This window comes from Sciurus vulgaris (assembly GCF_902686455.1).
Source record: "Sciurus vulgaris genome assembly, chromosome: 14".
Taxonomy (NCBI): domain Eukaryota; kingdom Metazoa; phylum Chordata; class Mammalia; order Rodentia; family Sciuridae; genus Sciurus; species Sciurus vulgaris.
This window is the reverse complement of record NC_136475.1, coordinates 74651022-74669838: the sequence shown is the minus strand read 5'-3', so window position 1 is coordinate 74669838 and position 18817 is coordinate 74651022. Positions and strand designations below refer to the sequence as shown.

General features: G+C 45.4%; 1 protein-coding gene across 6 annotated transcripts in view; it reads left to right on the top strand.

The window, feature by feature from the left end:
- LCLAT1 (lysocardiolipin acyltransferase 1) overlaps positions 1–8212 on the top strand; it is a 191366-nt gene extending 183154 nt beyond the window's left edge. For all 6 annotated transcript variants that reach the window (XM_079109975.1, XM_079109976.1, XM_079109977.1 and 3 more), the window contains one exon: positions 4090–8212. In XM_079109975.1, the coding sequence (XP_078966101.1) occupies positions 4090–4592 (503 nt within the window). In that variant the 3' untranslated portion in view covers positions 4593–8212. The remainder of the gene's footprint in view (positions 1–4089) is intronic.
- Positions 8213–18817: the final 10605 nt, after the last annotated feature.

Genomic DNA, 18817 nt, shown 5'->3' with positions numbered 1-18817 from the left:
TGCAGAGGATTGGGTCGTCCCGCTCTGTGCCAAGTAGCTGTGGCTTTCTGCTGTCTGAAATTGAATAATTATAAACTAAAATAATTCCCTTCTATGGGTAAAAACCTTTCTCCATTTCCTTCTCTTTTACTTAGAAGTTAACACATTTCTGAGTTTCTGTGATGCTTAAAGGAGGCTTAGGCTCGGCATAGCTCAGGAAAGTGAGTGTTAAGGTGTTTTCTCCCCACCAAGCTTCCCCCTTCGCTTTGTTGGCTTTTGTGTGACTGACGTTTTAATGTTGTGTACTTGCTTATCATGTAAATACATAGTATTTTAATTGTGTTGAGTTATAATGTAATTCCAAATTTCTAAATTGCAAACAATTTTAAAAGAAATTTTTGGAATATTGCCCTTAAATAAGGTGAATGCCCTTTGTCAAGTTCTTGTAATTCTTTCAGAACCAGGAATGCATAGAACCCAAAAGTGAAAAAACAAAACAAAACAAAAAAACACTGTGAAGCAGGACAGTCTCATTACCTGAATGCTCCTGTACATGTAACGCCGCGAGCTTGCTGCTTGCTGAGTACTGTGCAAGGAGTTCACTCTACATTGGCCCTCAAATTGTCTTAACAGCCAGTGTAGGAAGTGTAATGATCGCTCTCATTTTCAGATAAAAAGATAGTAGACCATAAGAATCTAGATCAGATACACATCTATGGAGCCTTGGTAGTCCTAGAGACACAGAAGGCATGGCCCTTGCTCTAAGGTGGTTGAGCTTCTCATACCAGCACAGTTGGAAAGTGAGTGTGGAGTGAGCATGTCGGGATGTGTGCTGGAAGTCTCACAGAGGGCACGCCACCATAGGCCTTGTCACTTGAGAACCCGTGGAACCCTTGGCACTGGAGCTGGACATTGCAGGAAGTTAAAATCATATATTTCAGGGGGAAAAGCAGTATGTTTGAAGCAGGGGAATATTTTTTTCCCCTTCAGTTTTGTAAAACAGTAATTTGGACATTTAGCCTGAGTGGAAAGGTTAAATCAGGAGATTCCTAATTGGCATTTTCAGGGCCCAGGAAAATAGTGCTGAAAACAGGAATATAGAGAGAGGGGACTTGAATGCAGCTTGTCCCCTAGACACCAGGCAGGTCACAGTGGACTGTGGGAACCATTGCTAGAAAGGGAGGATACAATCTCGACTTTTAGCCTGATTGTCCTGTGATAGCAGTGGCTGGCCTTGGCAGAGCACGAGATCCTACCATGCATGTTTACACACATTATTTCATCTGACCCTTACAACTACCCAGTGAGGTGTTTTCTAGATATAAGAACTAAGAAAGCCACAGAGATTAGGTGAATCAGTCAAGAGGCCCCAGCCTTCAATGCTGTTCACTGAGCATTCCTCACTAAGGACAGTCCCTATCGGTGGTACTTTCATGATCTCAAAACTCGCTACTTCTATACTGAACATTATAACCCACAGTCATGCAAGGGATAGCATCCCCTCTTACCCTGAGGGTTGTAGAGAGGAAAGAAGAAAATATGGAAGAGTTTAGTTTCTTACTAAAACTAGTTAGGAACTTATCTTACTATTTTGATAGCAATGTCTAGTTGTTTGTGACTGTATTTTATCCATAAGCATACCTGTAGGAGAAGGACTGGGACATGTGAACTATTTAAGAGTAGATTGAGACCTATTCTAGTTCTCAGATTAAATGGAGAGAGGCGTGGGTGACTGAGTGGAAAGGTAGAAGAGGTTACACAGGGAGAGCAGGCTGGTCATGACTGAGCAACAGTGTTGGTCTTGACTAGTGTCCCTGATGGAGGAGAAGTGGAAGCTGAAATGCTAGTTGCAGGGAAGTTTTGAAGGTAAATGAAATGTGAACATAACTCTGAATGTGGCTAATTGTCTTGAGAAGTCACTTTTTTTTTTTTTTTCAGTTTTTTTCTGTGATAAAGTGGGATAGTAGTGATTAATGCTTAATAGACCAAACATTGCTTGATTTTCAATGTAGGTGAGTTAACAGTTACCATCTCAGGGGGTATATCATGCTCAGAGCATCAGTAGAAGAGCAGATCTGCATTTCTAGGTGCTTGCCAGACAATCCCCCATAGCAAGTAAGTTCCCACGATAGCATAGTGGGCCAGTGAGCAACCAGCCTTTTCTCAAATGGTGAATACATTTCCTTTTGACAGCCCTGTTACAAAGCTTTGCTTGTGGCTTCCACCCTCTGGCCCACTTCTCTTCTATGGGACCAACACCATCTGGCCTGGTCTTTCTTTTGATACAGTACTGCTAAAGCTTCCTCCATGAGCCTCCATCTGTACCCTTGTGCCCTGTGTCAACAGCACGCAGCTTTCCTAGGGGACTGCCCCTCCAGTTCTGAATCTGAGCTTTCTTGATGGAGACATTTTCATTTTTTATAACCCAACTCTTATTAAGTGATGATTATTTAATAAGGCTGTTAGGAAACCAAATTGAAACTTATTCCTTATCCTGAAGGAGTCACAAAGTAATGGAGATTAACAAACATATACAGAAGACTTGAAGAACCATTTTTAAAAAGCAAGTCCAACCCAGTGGGTTCAGTGTGGGATGAGGTGGGAGATTGCTTCATTTCTTTGTTGCTGTTGCCATTGAGGTTAAATTTAAATAGAGTGAAATATACACAACTTAAATGTCCAGTTTGGTGATTCTTACAAGTGTAAGCAACGTCTAATCCATAGAGTACTTGTCACCCCAAAAACTTCCTTGTGCTCCTTCCAGGCACTTCCCATAGACAACCACTGTTCTGATTTCTGTCACCACAAATTAGTCTTGTTTGCACTATCTGGTCTGGTAAGGACTCCAAATCTCATCAAAGGTCTCCAGCTGATGAAAGGATGGGGAGGACAGCAGCATTCAGAGACCTTGCACCAGCGTTCCCTGTGCCCTTAGGCAAAACTTCTCTGAGCCTCATGTACAGGGTACAGCTAAGTGTCCCTGTGGCCCCTTGCAGATCTAACCCTGCACTGACATGACTAGTCTCAAAGGCCTCACCATCTGCTCAGTATCTTGAAGCAAAAACAAGTGGGTTCACGCCTCCCTTGCTCCTCCTCATCCATCCATATCCAGTTGCCCACTCCATCTTGTCAGTCCTTCCTTGTAACCTTTTTGGATGAGTCTCTTCTTCAGCCCCTGCCTCCTCTTCATTCTGGCCTGCTGAATGGTTAACTACTGTCAGATTACGCTCTCTACTCTCTTACGCCTGATCTCTCCATACGGTTGTTGTCACTGTCCCCTAAACAATCCTCTGTGTAGAACCTTCTGAGACTCTCCACCTTTCAAGCTGCTTCTCCAACACCTAGAGTGTCAAATCCTGAAGTATGGTGACCTGAGGGCCTGCACCCTTGCCTCCAGCCCACTGTAGTGCCCCATTTCCCACTGTGCTCTCTGGCACCGCTCCACCTGCAAGTCGCCCTTCCTCCCAGTGGGGTCGCTCAGGGCTAATGCAGCCCATCTCCCCGTGTATGTTGAGGAAGCTGAGGTCACCGTTTTGCTTTTTCTTATCTCCAGCATCTGCAAGTTAAATTGCTAAGGAAGATGGCATCTCTGGTCAGGGTCTTCCTTGGAGTTCAAGTTGGTATGTTTTTAAAATTTTTTTTTAAACTCAGAAGTTTTCATATGTTTCTGACCACTTACTCAAATCTGATTCTGAACTTTTCTTTGCAGTAGCTTTCATAGTGAAGGTGAGAAAGTTTGTGTTTTTATGTGGAGAGATGAGCATATTAAGAGGTACTGAAATAGTTGAATCCTGTGGGTAAAGGAGCTAATGTGAACTCTGCTTCCCATCTCAAATTCTACCTAGTGTGTTCGTTCATTTACTTCTACAATGACAGATTACCATTTCTGGGAATGAAGATAATTTCTAAAGGTCTTTGTGGTAATTAACAAGCAGGGCTAAAAATGACGGGTAAATATTGATCCAAGCACTGTATTTATAGCCCCTGTTTGTTCACCGTGGTTCACTCTGCCCTGGTTTTCCAGTATTTCTGTTTCTTCTTTGTGAATCAGCATCACATCCCAATTGGTTACTGCTAACACAAATACATCCTTGTCTTTTCACATCCTAGGTAAGAACCTTGATGCTGTCCATGACATCACTGTGGCATATCCCCAAAATATTCCTCAAACTGAGAAGCACCTCCTCCATGGCAACTTCCCCAAGGAAATCCACTTCCACGTCCACCGACATCCAATAGACACCCTCCCCGTGTCCAGGGAGGAGCTGCAGCTCTGGTGCCACAAGCGGTGGGAGGAAAAGGAAGAGCGACTGCATTCCTTCTACCAGGGAGAGAAGAATTTCTATTTTACTGGACAGAGTGTAATTCCGCCTTGCAAGTCTGAGCTCAGGGTCCTTGTGGTCAAGTTGCTCTCTATACTGTACTGGACCCTGTTCAGCCCTGCAATGTGCCTGCTCATATATTTGTACAGCCCTGTTCGGTGGTATTTTATAGTCACCATTATAATCTTCGTGCTGCAAGAGAGAATATTTGGTGGACTAGAAATCATTGAACTTGCATGCTACCGTCTTTTACACAAGCAGCCACATTTAAACTTAAAGAAAAATGATTAAGATGGTTAGACTTACCTTGTAAAAACTAAAGGGATATTTTGGAAATGTTCTAAGCCTTTGTAAACTGAGATGCATTTTTGCATGATTGTCAGATATTTCTTACTATCATCATTATTTGTTAAAGATATTTTGCACTTAATTTTGTGGGGAAAATATTGCTACAATTTTTTTTAATCTCTGAATGTAATTTCGATGCTGCGTATGTAGCAGGAATCGATCGCTGTGAAATAACTTGGGCCATATTATTATTAAACAATCATCAGGCTGTTAATAGACAAGGTAGGCACAAGTTCTCCTGAAGGCCCAATCCTCTAACCTAACACACTCGCCAGATCAGACGCAGGTCTGGAATTCATGAGCACTGGCCCAACAGGCACTGGTACTTGACTGCCTAGCTCACCCCCAGATGTGAGCACCCTTCCTCCACGCAGTCACACACATGGTGCCCAGGCTCCCTCCATGGGCCCCGTCTGTATCCTTTCTATGCCAATCAAACCATCCCATCCTCCCTTAAGATCAGCCTCCCTTATCCCCACACTGATCCACATAGGAAGCTCCTCATTCTTCATAGTCTCTTGTGCTAACCAAGCTGTCAAAAGACCACCTGTGTGCTTTCCTCACATGGGAAAATCACACCTGCACGTGACTCAGGGAGCAACCACAGACTCTCCACTTGGAAACCTTAGTTTGGATTTCAAAAGCTAGGAATTACTTCTAGTTCTTTACTCATCCTCAATCTTGCATGCTTAGTACTGGTTCCTTACAACTTGGCAGATGTTGCTTTTTCTGTTAAAAATGGCAGGCATGTAGCCACATGCTGTCTTAGAGGCATGCTGAGAAGAACATCCTGTTATTGCAGACAGAAACTGTCTTGTGAAATATTTCTTTAAAACCTACCAAAAAAGGAAGGTTATTGTTTTCTACATGTGCATGGGTATCTAGCTTCTGCCATTAAAACAACCACAAAAATGCAGACATGGCAGTAATGGTTTATCCTAAATTATTCAAGCCTTGTCACTTTGATAAATTTCACACAAGGATTACACAAAATGAATCCTCTTCAATGATAGCAGGGAATCTCTATCTTTTTAGTCCCAGGCTTTCTCTTTCAATAGTAATATTTAAACCCACTTGGATCAACTGTTTGCCTAAATATTTCTGTCACTTGGAGTCAGTGGAAAATCCAGTGAACCAGAAGCACCATCTCCTTCTGAGGCAAAAGGAGCATGTCATTGTTTCCAACCCACTAGAGCTGTGCCCTCCCTTGTTTGCCATGTAATAGGGACAGTGGTCAGAGCTGCAAAAGTATGAGCCTATTAAAGGTCTTCAGCTGTTGGCTGGTCTGTGAGCTCTACTGCTGCAGTGAGCCAGTTCCAGAGCTACTTACTGCTTTATGTTCTCTTGGGGCATGAATGCCTTCTCTTTAGTGACATCTCATTTTTGCTTGACAGTGACTTTTACCCAGTAGTTCAGTCATGCATTGCCATGAAAGGTAAGCACATCTTGAGCTGAACTTACTGAACAAATTCTATGAGAAAGCACTGGTTGGGGCAGAACATTGTGGACACATTGTTTTTATTGGGAGAGTACTAACTAGTGCCCTACTGAAACCACCAACCCGCACTTAACTGTTTCTTCAATGCCACTGTTGAGCCAGGCTCACCTGAAATCTCATCTACTCCAGAGGCCGAGGCAGGAGGATGCCACGTTCAAGTCCAGCCTGGGCAACTTTGCAAGGCCCTGTCTCAAAATAAAAAGGGCTGGGGGTGTGGCACAATGGTGCGCCCCAGGGTTCAGTCCCCAGCATGGCAGGGTCTGCTCTTGATCCTGTGGGGAGCTTACTAATTACTCAGGCACATCTTCCAGCCCAGCTATTCACTTTTGTGAAGTTTAAGGATTTTTTGAAACAAAAATCAACTTGTTCCTTCCCTCAATGAAAGAGGTTTCTAATTGAAGTCTCTCCAAGACTTCTTTGGGTCATATTTAAACACAGAAATAGTGTAACAAGCAGGATTGCATTTGTCCTGGAAAAAAAGATCAGCCATGTTTGCACCCCAGGTATAACAGCCCCTCACTTGTCTTCCCTGCACACTTCTCACTTTGCGACTACCTTGGAACTGTGTGTCCTCTGACTCTGAAACCTTTAAAGGAGAACATCTTTTTTCTCTTTTTATCATAGAAAATGTGTTCAAGAGAAAAACGCAAATTTTATTTACTCAAATTTTATTTATACTCCATAATTACAAAGCACTAAAATTGGTAAACAAACACTGTACTTGCTTTAAGAATTAGAAATAACTCCCAAAAAGCAAGTCTTTTATTTTGTGGCAGGGAGTCTTTTTTAATTGTAATTATTCGTGCTGATCTACACATTTAACTGTGTTTAAAGCCTGTTTCTTTTTAGTTTAAAAAATTAAAGAACTATAGTTAATGATTTGTGCTGACCAAGCTTAGAACTATTTAAAGTTGATACTGAAACATCACATGCTTTAGTGCAGCTCCAGTAATCGTGACAGTCCTGTTTTCCCTGCCATGCTGCCCGCCATCACCATGGGCTCAGAGCAGCACCAAGTCTTGCCCAGCCAACCACGTTCTACTCGCTGCTCCCTCAGTCCTTCGAAGGTGACTTTGAAATGTTCACAGTGCTATTTGTCCAGTTGCCAAATTTACTATTCTAAAGGTTCTAAGGAGAGCAGGTGTGGTTTATGTACAGTATGAACCACTGTACTTAAAATATAAGCCTGACAAGAAGTCATGTTGACTGGGTGACAAGTTCTTACATCACACATCTTTTATGAAACAAGCCAAAGTAATTCAAAAATTCAGATGGAGAATATAGTGAAAGACTTAAAATGTTCAAAAGAGCCCATCATTTTAGACTCCAAGTAATTCTTCCTATGCCATCAAAATGCATATTAGAGGAAAATAACAGCTTCCATGTAACGTCACTTTGAAATGAGTTACTACAGCAGCGCCATGTCAAGACTGGGATATTGGTGGCCAAGACTGAGTTTTGCAGACATGTTCTGTTTCCTCTGGATTTCACACTCTGGCCTGACAACACTCCTGTGCTCTCTTCCAGTAAGGACTAATGGAGGAGCCTGTTGGTGTTAAATTGTTTACATTTCTTTATATAAATAATGTGCTTTCAGTGCCTTAGTTTGGGTCTCTTTCTTTTTCTTGTTCAAGAATTCTGCAGTGCATTTCTTGGGTAAAGTCTCTTGCTGCTGTTCAGTGGGAGAAAAATGGTCTGTAAGCGCTAGTCACTGGGTAACACCGCTCGGTCACAGATGGGGAGGAGCACTCAGTGCCGAGGCAGTGGTGGCCCTACAGTGCTCACATCATGCATGCTGTAGAAGATGAAAGTGGTTCTGTCAGGCAGGGAGCTTCGGTTGACATGTGGCCCTGCAGCTGTCTTGTACCTTCCTTAACATTTTTATTTCAGAAGAGAATCTTGGTTTTGGTAATTCGTTTTTTTTTAAAAGATCGTTATGTGGAGAACACCAAGTTTTAAAAATAACTCACAGAATGGCCTTAGTTTTCAGCGTCTACCGGTGTGTTTTGTGAGTCGTGTTATCTGTGATACACATCCAGAATAAAGTAAAGTAAATGAAATAGGATTTACACATGTGTTCTGCCTCCATTTGTACAGGAATGACAGAAGCGACAGGTCCTGGTACTACTTTGTCTCCCCGCCCTGCTACAGCCTTATTGAGTACAGAATTCAGGAAGAACGGGTAGGTTAGGATTCTTCATTTCACAGATGTTAGGGAAAAGTGGTCTAAGCTTAAAAAAAAAAAAAAAAGGAGAGAGCGTACTGGTTCTCCTCAGGACAAGTTAGTCATTCCACGCACGTGAGACAACAGCTCTTCAAGGTCAGTGGGACTCCGTGGTCCCCTCCCTCTCTTCACTGTCCAGGAGTGTAATTATCTTACACTAAAACCTAACTAGTATATGAATAAGTCCTTAGCAAACATGAACGCCATGGAACCTATCGCAAGCTGTGATGCGCACTCTGTCTGGAGTTCTTCTGTGTGGGTTTCCCTGGGGGACGCCCATGGCGGTGTTCCTGGGAAAGGGTATGCAGGGCCAAAGGAGTGCAGACCTAGCTCCAAGTCCCAAGGACTGAGCCGTGGGACATCCAGGGCTCCTATGTTCCATTTGAGCCGAGGGAAAGAGTAGAACATGGTCTCTAGACACCTACTCATCTCCAGCATGACCCATTTCATTGACAAATTATGTAAACTCATTTTATGTGGGTTACATCCCTGGGTTACTTGCCACCCTCTAGAGCCGGAGCTGGAGCTCCTTTCCCTGGTCCACAAGAACTAAGGGTGGGAGGAATGAATTTTAAGAGAACAGTCAGATTGTTTTTGCAAATAGCATGAATTGATGCCAAATAACTACAAATGTCCACAGCTGTCAAACTTGCCAGTGGAGGCTGGAACAGGTGGGCACCATTTCCAGAAAGTCTTCCAGGCCCCTGCACAGGGAGGAACACCCAGGGTCTTCACAGCCTTCTCCATCAACACCAGTGGATGTTGGGAACCCAACGGCTCCCTAGAGCTATGTGCTGACAGTCTCACCAATAATCGATCCTTCTCAGTTCTTTGCTCCTTGCCTCCATGCAGATTATCTAGACTTAAGCAGTGTAATATGGAGAACATATTTCCTTCCATGGGATGTTCGTTGAGGTATAAATACTGCAACTTTAATTTCTCCCAGTTAGCTGGTGCAGTTATTCTCCCAGCTTGGCGAGCTCAGAATCTTGTCTCATTCATTGCTCCCTCTCCTGCCTGCACAGTCAAGCTGCCAACACACCTATGGCTTCCTCTTTGGGGTAGCCTTTCCTTGCATTCTGCCCACCATGCGTATCCCATGGATCAGACCTGGGAAAGCCTGGGCACTTTCCCAGGCTCTCCCCGTGCCAATCTCCCGAACACTGAACCCTCCTATCTCAGGGCAACACCATTTTAATCACGGAAGCTCCTTTCTCCCAGCGCCTTAGTGCTTCCTACTAGCCACTGACAGTCTGCATTCCTCAGCCTCACCCAGTTCCTCCCAACCAGCCTGGCTCATTCTCAGGGTGGTGGCCCTGTGTGGACCCTTTTATACAGGGTAACTGGTTGTCCAGACTCCAGTGATTCCCCAGGCCTCATCCTGTCCCTTTGCCTCCCAACTCTGCACACATTCCTCACGTGTGAAAGGCGTTTCCTTAACCAGCCCAAGTCCTGTCAAGTCCTGTCAAATCCCACTTTTACTCTGTGCTTTTCCAAGTCAGTCTAGTTTGAAATGTCTCGTCCTGTCAAACAGTGCTCACTTGACTGTAACACACTATCTTAGGTTATAGTTACTTTTTAGCCTTACCACCTTAGCTGGTGGGAGTTTCTGGAAAGCCAAGATAAGATTAGACTGCCTGCTATTTCTCTTATCCTAAACTTTTTAACCCAGCCATTCTTTTTATACAATAAATTCTTTTTAGGGGTTGTGGATACTGGGGATTGACCTCAGGGGCACTTGGCCACTGAGCCACATCTCCAGTCCTATTTTGTATTTTATTAAGAGACAGGGTCTCACTGAGATGCTCAGTGCCTCACTTTTGCTGAGGCTGGCTTCAAACTGTAGATCCTCCTGCCTTAGCCTCCCGAGAAGCTGGGAACAGTCGTGCACCACCGCACCCAGTCACAATAAATTCTTAATGGTGACTCACTGGACGTCATCTCAGAAGCATCCTGTTCTAAATTAAAGGTGGATGCAGAAGTTTACAAATGTAAAATTTTTAAAAATTAAAACATAATCTAATATATCACTAAAAGTCAACATTTTTGTAGAAATAAGTGACACAAAAAGATGATTTACCAAAATACATTAGTATCTGAACTCCTAAATGTAGAAAAGTTGGTTCAAAATATGTGCTCATAATATACCTTGTCTGACTGATCTCACTATCCTCTACCTACAGCTATGGAGATTTCGTCAATATCTAGTAGCTACACTTACTCTTGTGTCCTCCGACCTCTCTTCAAGAACCTATTCCAAAAACACAGCCTAAAATATTATAAAATGCATGCACAAGACTCTTTTAGCTCTATTTCTAAGAATGAAATATTTGGAACAACCTAAAGGTCCATGGTAGGAAACCAAAGAGATAATCCTGATGTAATTATATGATTGAGTCCTGGACAACTGTACAGGGGCGTGAGGAGCATCTCTACATACATAGGGAGTTATCTTAACATAACGTTAAGTGAAAAAATAAAGGAGGAGAAAAATGTGTACAGTTACACTATCTTTAAGAAGTCCATATGGATACATATACATGCTTATATGAAAAATCAAATGTAATTTTAAAATATAAATCATCAAAGTGAAATGGCTACTGTCTTAGTCTGTCCACACTGCTACAGCAAAATACCACAAACTGGGTGGCTTATAAACAATGGTAACTTATTTCTCACAGTTCTGGAGGCTGAAACGTGCGAAGTCAAGGTGCCTGCAAAGCCAGCAGCTAGTGAGGTCACACTTCCGGATTTGATAGATAACTGCTGCTGTATCCACACAGGGTGGAAGGGGTGAAGCGTCTTTCTTGGGTCCCTTTTATAAGGGCACTAATCCCGTTCATGAGGACTCTACCCCCAAGACCTACCAACCTCCCAAAAGCCCCACCTCCCAACACTATCACCTTGGGGTACGAATTCCAGGGAAACATGAACAAATGTTCAGACAGAACAGCTACGTATGATGGGGAGGTGGACAGGTTTGATGGGACTAGGCTAGAGATTAGACTGCTCTGAATATATCTAATTTTGTAGTATGCATGACTTAGAACCAACTTTATATTTTACAGAATTATAAAATTAAATTTAAAATGGAAAATGCAGTCCCCAAAAATCAAAAGGAAACCGACAAAGTAATCTATATCAATTTTGTAGTTTAATCATGCAGAGAGGAATTATTTTAGATAATTATAATGTATATCCCTAACAGTAAATAGCCTAAAGACAGTAGAACTACCCAAAACACTCAAATTACTTTTGTCATCATATTGTTAGCTATAAGTTTATAGTTTATTTTCTGAAACTATTGCATTTACTCTAAAGAGTATGAGTAATTATGGCAATGTTGCTCCAAACCAAGATTTTCAGTGTAAAAGAAAAGATGCATTAATATAAAATTAAAGCTAGTAAGTAAAAAACCAATAATCCTAAATATTTCTCCTTAATTAAAAAAAAAAAAAAAAAACTCCTTCCAATTTTTGCTCTCCCCATTGGAAATGCTCAGAAATAATAACCGGGAGTAGCAACAAGCACCCGTAGTGCCTGATACTGGAACTCCATTTCCACTAAAAGGAACCAGGTAGGGGCTTGAAGACTTTATTACAGTAATTCATTCTGAGTCTACTTCTGAAGCAGCTGGTTTAGGACTCCATGTAGTCCACACGGGTGGCTGGTCAGCCTGACCAGGCAGTCTTTCTGAGTGGCCAGTGTGTGAGGAAAGACCATCCACCATTGCTTTCTGTCCATGGGACCCTGTGGGGGCCCAGGGACCTTCTCAGGGTGGATTACTGTCCCTCAGACTGCCTAAGCCTTCCGGCCACAGGGCCAACACCTCAGCAGGGTCAGGCAGAGCCCCAGCTGAGCAGGCATCAGGTGCCCCCTCCTCTTCTACCAATGGGATCTCCCAAACTCTCCCTGGAAGTCCCTTGCTGTGACCTCACAGGCAGCCCAGTTCCCAGTTCATACAGCAGGGGAGGAGGGTGGTGGTACAGCAGGCAGATGGCCCCTAGCCCCAGGCTCAGTCTCTGCCTCCCACTCCCGCCCCCTGAGGCCAGGGCTGGCACACCTGGCACACTGGGACCACCTGCAGAACTTTAATGCCTGCTGGGGTGAGGGGTGGCAGAGACCCTGATTTAATGGTCAGGCTCCTGGTCTGGAGAACCAGGGGATTTTAGTGATCAACCAGCCTGCCCAATCTTTACAACCTCCAACCTCAGATTTGGGCTTCCACCCTGCAGACCTCTGATCCCTCATGAATAAAATAGCATTTGGTCTTAGATGTTCTGGAAGCCCTGAGTGATTCATGAGTTGATTTCATTCAGTAAATATTTATTAACTCCTTACTAGATGTGAAGTCCTGGCTTGCAACTGGGGAGGAAGCAAAGATAAGCAAGCTTTATTCTTTGCTCTTGGTACATGTTCACTCTTCTCTTCGAAGGAAAGAAAGAAGAAGGAAGGAAGGAAGGAAGGAAGGAAGGGAGGGAGGGAGGGAGGGAGGGAGGGAGGGAGGGAGGGAGGGAACTGCATGAAGCAATGAAGCACCACATTCCAGTCAACCGAGCAGGAGTGAAAAGGGTAAATCAGAGAGGACACACCCTATACCCTTTGCCAAAGCCTTGCCCTCGCTCTGGTGCCAAAGTTTGGCTGCAGGTGAGGCTGGAGGTCCCCTGTCCAGCAGGTGGGCAGAGGGCATCAACCCAGTGACCACCTGCCACTGCCCAGGGCTAAGTAAGCTTCCGGGACAGCAGCTCAGAGTGCAATTTCCAGAAACTATTGTAAAGTGACAAGAGCCCAGCCTGCTCCTGTGATCACTTACATCCCTCCTTCCTGGCAGGAACCCCACAGGCTGGTGGAGAGCCTTCATCTTCTCTGTAATGCCCCATTCTGTAAGATCAAAACACCGACGGAAAATGCCCTTTAGGGACCCGCAACCATCAGGGAATGGAGTGGCAGACTCAGTTTTCCTGGCTGGCCCCTGTGGATACGGGAAGAGGGCCAGGGAAGGGGTGGGCTATCAAGGTGTGGGTGCAAGGGACAAATATGACGTTGAGCCTGGAGTCAGGTGACAGAAGGCACAGGGCTTTGAGGAAGTATGAGACTGTTCTGAAAGGAGGGGGTGTGGAAAGTGCCAAGACCACCCCCACCAGCCTCCAGTGGAGATGACTGTTCCTGGAGGAGCTAACCTGCCATTCTATGCAGGAGAGTCACCAAGGATGAGAGCCCCTGCCGGGGACGGGGAAGGATGGGGCCTTCTCAGGAAGTTGCTGGTCAGAAACCAAGGGCCAGTTCCATGGGAGCGTCACCCACTCAGCACAGGGCCAAGTGACCCAACGTTTGCTGTGTGTCTCTGCACCATCTTCAGGTTCCCAGGAGTTTTTGAACGAGGACCCTCATATCACACTGGGCCCCACAACCAAGGAAGTCAGTCCCTCCTGGTGGTTGTAGAAGACCCAGGAAAGTCTGACCTTGAACCGTGGTCCTGAGCCCTGGCTACACGTGGACACGAGCAGCCAGCCCTCCCACCCACCCCCAGAATGGAGTCAAGGTCCCTCCCCAGTTGATTCTCACACAGCTAGGCCATCACTGAGGAATGGTCTTCACCATCTGTGACCTGCCGGAAGTCCCTGCGGAGCTGTGGGCACCTGCTCTCCAGAGGAGCCTTCCCTGTGCGGTTCGGCATCATGGCGCCCACAGCCTGCCCTGAAGGCCTCTTTCCTTGTGTCTCCAGAAGACCCTTCACCTGAAGGCAGGGGCTAGATCTTCGTCTCTGCAGCAGACAGCCAGGGCCCAAGAAACTCATTTTCCCTCCTCACTCATTTGAACTAAAAAACAATTGAGCTCCAGAGTTTCGCCACTGGCTCCCTACACCTTGTGGCTAAAACACCTCATATCCTGCCTTTCCCTGCCAGAGAGGTGTGGGGTGCTGAGGAAGGGCTCAGAAGTTGACCTGGCACCCCTGAGCTCCAGGGACAACCTGACAATTGCATTTACATCACCGTTCCTTCAGAGACTCATTTCATTACCCGTCATTTTAAATGCCCTCTTATTTTTCAGAAACTTATAGTCAAGTTTATTTTTGAAATATCCATTATCCTCACAATGTGTGAAGTGCGCTGCTCTTTGCCCATGTGAATTCCGGAAAAGTCCTCCTGTGGTTATTTTTGTGGGAGTCGTCAGAGATTAGGAGCCTGCTTTCCTGGCACTGAGAGGAGCATGCATTAAGCAGCTCAGGCAAAAACAGGTCCAGGGAGGATCAGAGGTGGCCTGTGCAGCAGGATGGGGTGATGGTCACTTCCCAACTTTCCACTAGTGCCCTGAGGATGTGAAGGTGGTAGAGGTTGGCCTTTTTCTTTCTTTTTTTTTTTTTTTTTAACTTATTATATCTCATTTGGTTAGAATAGTCTAGAAAAGAAAAGTCTACTATATAGATTCTAGAATGACATTTTGGTCCTGAGACCTCTCTGTACTCTTAAAATTATTTGGGTTCAAAAGAACTTTATGTGGGTTATATCCATCACTATTTACCGTGAAAAATACTTGATGTGTACGTGTGCTTACCACACATCCACTGTCCTAGACCCCACCTGACTAGAGGGCAGGGCACATAAGTGACACACTGTTGACCTGATGAGCCTCCTGAAATGGCCTTGGGGACCTACAGGAGTACCAGATATAGAAACGACTGTCTGGATCGTGCATTTTCTCTGGCACATGCTTTGGCAGCCTAGGCTACCAAAGACAGCACTGGGGACAGCCAGGCCTGGAAGCCAGGAGACAAGACTGTCTTCTCAGCTCCCCAAACTCAACCACTGTAACTCTGAGCAAGACCCCTCCTTCTCTGAGCCTTAGTGAACCCACCTGTAAGTTGATGGCCCTGAGCCACATCGATGGATCTCAACCCAGGCTGCGTAATAGAGATGTGCAATGGCCTGGAAAACCAGGTTCCTGTCCCAGAGCAGTCACATCCGAATATCTGAGTGTGGACCTGGGCTTCAGTGTCTGAAAGAGCTCCCCAGGCGGCACATTGAAAAGAGTTTGGACAACCAAATAAATAGTAAATAGAAGGGGCTTATAACCCACAGAACGAAATAAATATTCACAAGTCCCTACTTATATAAATAATTGAATACACAAATAAATGGGGAAGAAGAGATCACTCTTCCTTATGTCAGCATTTCTATTAATAAATGTAGAAGGGGGTGCTGGGCTTGTGGCTCAGTGGCAGAGCACTCGCCTCACATGTGTGAGGCACTGGGTTAGATTCTCAGCACCACATATAAATAAATGAATACAATAAAGGTCTATCAACATCTAAAATATATGTATACTAAAAGATAAATAAAGGTAGAAGAAATTATGGAAATAGCAAATCACCATTTGGCAAACACCACAGTAAAAACTGTTGCAGGCAAAACCATAGATGGATACTAAATTAATGACTTAAAACACATGCTGAGAAACAGGATATGGGCATAGTTTCACCATATCTCCTCATGAGGTAGTTATTTATTACAATGGGGAAAATGGTCACTTTTTAGTGGAGAAGTCTGGCAAACACCACCTTAACCAAGTACCCAAAGTCCACATCACCAGGCCTGGGAGACAGTGCCATCATGGACCCCCAGAAGGGCACATGATTCTTGCCAAAACTCCTGAACCTTCATCTGATCACAAGAAAAGTTCAAACGATCCCAAATGGAGAAACATTTTGCAAAGCAACTGGCCGGCACTCTTTAAGTGTTCAAGTCGACAATGACAAAGACTGTCACTTGTGAGGATTGTGGAGGCTAAGGAGACATGACAAACAAATGCAAACTGGGATCCAGGCCTGGGGCCTGGCAAAATCTGAATATGCTCTTTAAGTGAGCTAATATTATTGTGTCTGTGTTTTTTTAAATTCTCTCTCTTTTTTTGTTTTTGGTTGTTTTCTTTTTTCTTTTTATGTTTTTTGTTCTTATTTTGTATCTCCGTTTGACAGCTGTACCCTGGTTCTCACAGATGGTGGTAACCTCTGGGGGGCTACTGTAGTGTGCACACCTGCCTGGAGGCTCCCTGTGGATGTCCCTTCTGCTGGGAGCCCGCTTCCTGGGATGGCCCCGTGGTTCGTTCATTCACTCCCTGCCTCAGCATGCCAAGGCCTGAGATGTCATCAGTTTTTCCACTGCAGGAGAATGTCATGCATCCCAGCCACGTGCTGCCATTCATTCGCTTTTCAGGAAACGTCCTCACAATCTTCCTATTGAGGTCAAGGAAGAAAACAGCAAGGAAGGGGAGAGGCCTAGCCAGTGCGTCATCTTTCTTGGCTGGATGAAAAGAAGGTCAAAGGATATGAGCCACGAGTGGGCCTGCAAATGTCCAAGTGGGGGTGTCGTCAGGCTGGACAAAGGGCAGCTTCTCCCCAGCATTCCTTCCACCCAGGCCCAGGGCCAGAACCACGACTGGTCAGGGACAAAGGCCAAGAGCACCCCCTCTTGGCTCACCACTGGGGCCAGATGTTCCTAGAGTGCACCTGATGAGAAGACAGGTATGCTGGCCTACTGTGTGTCCCCAGCTGCCCCATGAGAGATGCAGGCCTGCTGTGGGCATGTGTGGAACCTTGGTCCTGTGACGAACTCTACAGAAAACTAATGAAAATCCGTAACCCTTTCCAGCCATGCCTGGGTTGGAGTCTCGTGGCATTCCGTCATGGAGGGAGGCTAGTTGGAGAATCGTGTAGAACTGAACAGCTCCAAAGTGAGGTCCCTCTGCTCAGTAGGAGGGGATTGGAGGAGATTCAGGGGGTAAGCAAACTGATGGGGAACTCAGGCCTGCTCGTCACTCATTCTGGAGTATTTGTGGCAAGCCTGCTCCAGCTGGGGTGTGGATGGAGGCAACTGGGGGTGACCCAGTCTTGAGGCAAAGCAACTGGTATACAGAGTGGTGGTGTAGTGGCGGGGTAGTCAGGGCCAGCAGGTTACAGCAGAAAATGTCTATTGCATACTGTCTGCATATTGGAGAGTGGTCACGGGTATTTTAAAGGAAGTGATGGCTCCAGTGTGGCATGCAGGGGGAGGTTAAAAGTGGGAGTGGGGAGATGAGTTTGTTGTTCAGGGGCTCTGCTGGGATAAAGCATGGACCCCTAGTTGCCATATAAAAGGAACACTAGCATCTCATACTGCCCACCCTCCGCCAAGCTTGCTCCAGCCTCTCTCCCTGACGTGCCTTGTTCTTGTTCACTCCTCCCGACCGTCTGCGCTGCGTGTCTCATGTCTGCTCTGCGCAGACCCAGGCAAAGGCTAAGCTGGCAGCAGAGCCCTTGGACCCTGGACCTGCCCTTGCACCCACAGCTGGTCTCCATTGTATCCAGTGTAGCTGGTACCCAAGTGGATCACCCTGGGTTTATTGTCTCTGGGATTCCAGGCAGACTTGGAGAACTTAGGGGCAAGAGGTGCTGCACATTGGCAGGAGTCCTGTTCTAGAGTCGGCCTTCAGCAGCCATGGAGCACCAAACCAGGAAGATGGTTGCCTTCTTTCCAGCTCTACTTCCTCCAAAAAGAACGTCCCGGCCTCTGGATCCTGGCCCTGGTGATCCTGCTTCGAGCTCATGCAGGGCTCCGTTTCTCTGCCTTCTTGTACTCCCTTGACCACTGCCCACATTCAACTTCCGGGACAAACAGCTCCATCCAGTAAAACAAGCCTAAGTTCCCGTCTTCAACTGAGACATGAGGTCAGTAGGGTCTCTGGGTGGAACTTCTCTGCTGGCAGCCTGTGTCATGGAGAGAGCACAGGCCCATCTAGATTCCATCCAATATCATCATAGGCCCATTGTTTGGGTTTGGTGAGCTCAAGGCTACAAACCTTCCTGAGCCTCAGTTTTCTTAGCTGGAAGATGGGGGTGATAATACCAAGTTCAAGATCATGTTCAAAATGATAAGATAATGGATGTAAAGCACACAATGCATGGTAGGTAATCAAAAATATCCCTGCCACCACTATGTTTTGATAACTGGCACAGAGTCTGCATTTACCTTCCTACATTTCAAAGTCATTCCTGCAATTGCAATTTGGAATATGCGTACCCTAGAACTCAGTTTGAAACCCGTAGATGCTTTGGTCTTGATTTGACCATGAGGTAGAGTAATTGCCCTTCCGGAGTGGCTTGCAGGCAATTCTCCAAGTCAATCTCTGTGTTACCTTATTTGGAGACCCCTGTGGAGAGACAGCGAAGGAAGGTGTCCTGAATCACTTGACTTATACTCCGTGTCACTTTGAGACACAGATGGGAAGAGAGAGACCCATGGCAGATAAAGGACTTTCCTAAGCTTACGCAGGGAAGAGTGGCAGGGTTTCGGGGTTCTGGGACAACCTGGTGTCCTGGGCAGCCTTCATTTGGGTTCGGAAGAGCTGAGCTGATGGAGACACCCGAGGTGGGCTTGAACTCCAGAGCCTGACATCCGATTCTCAATACTT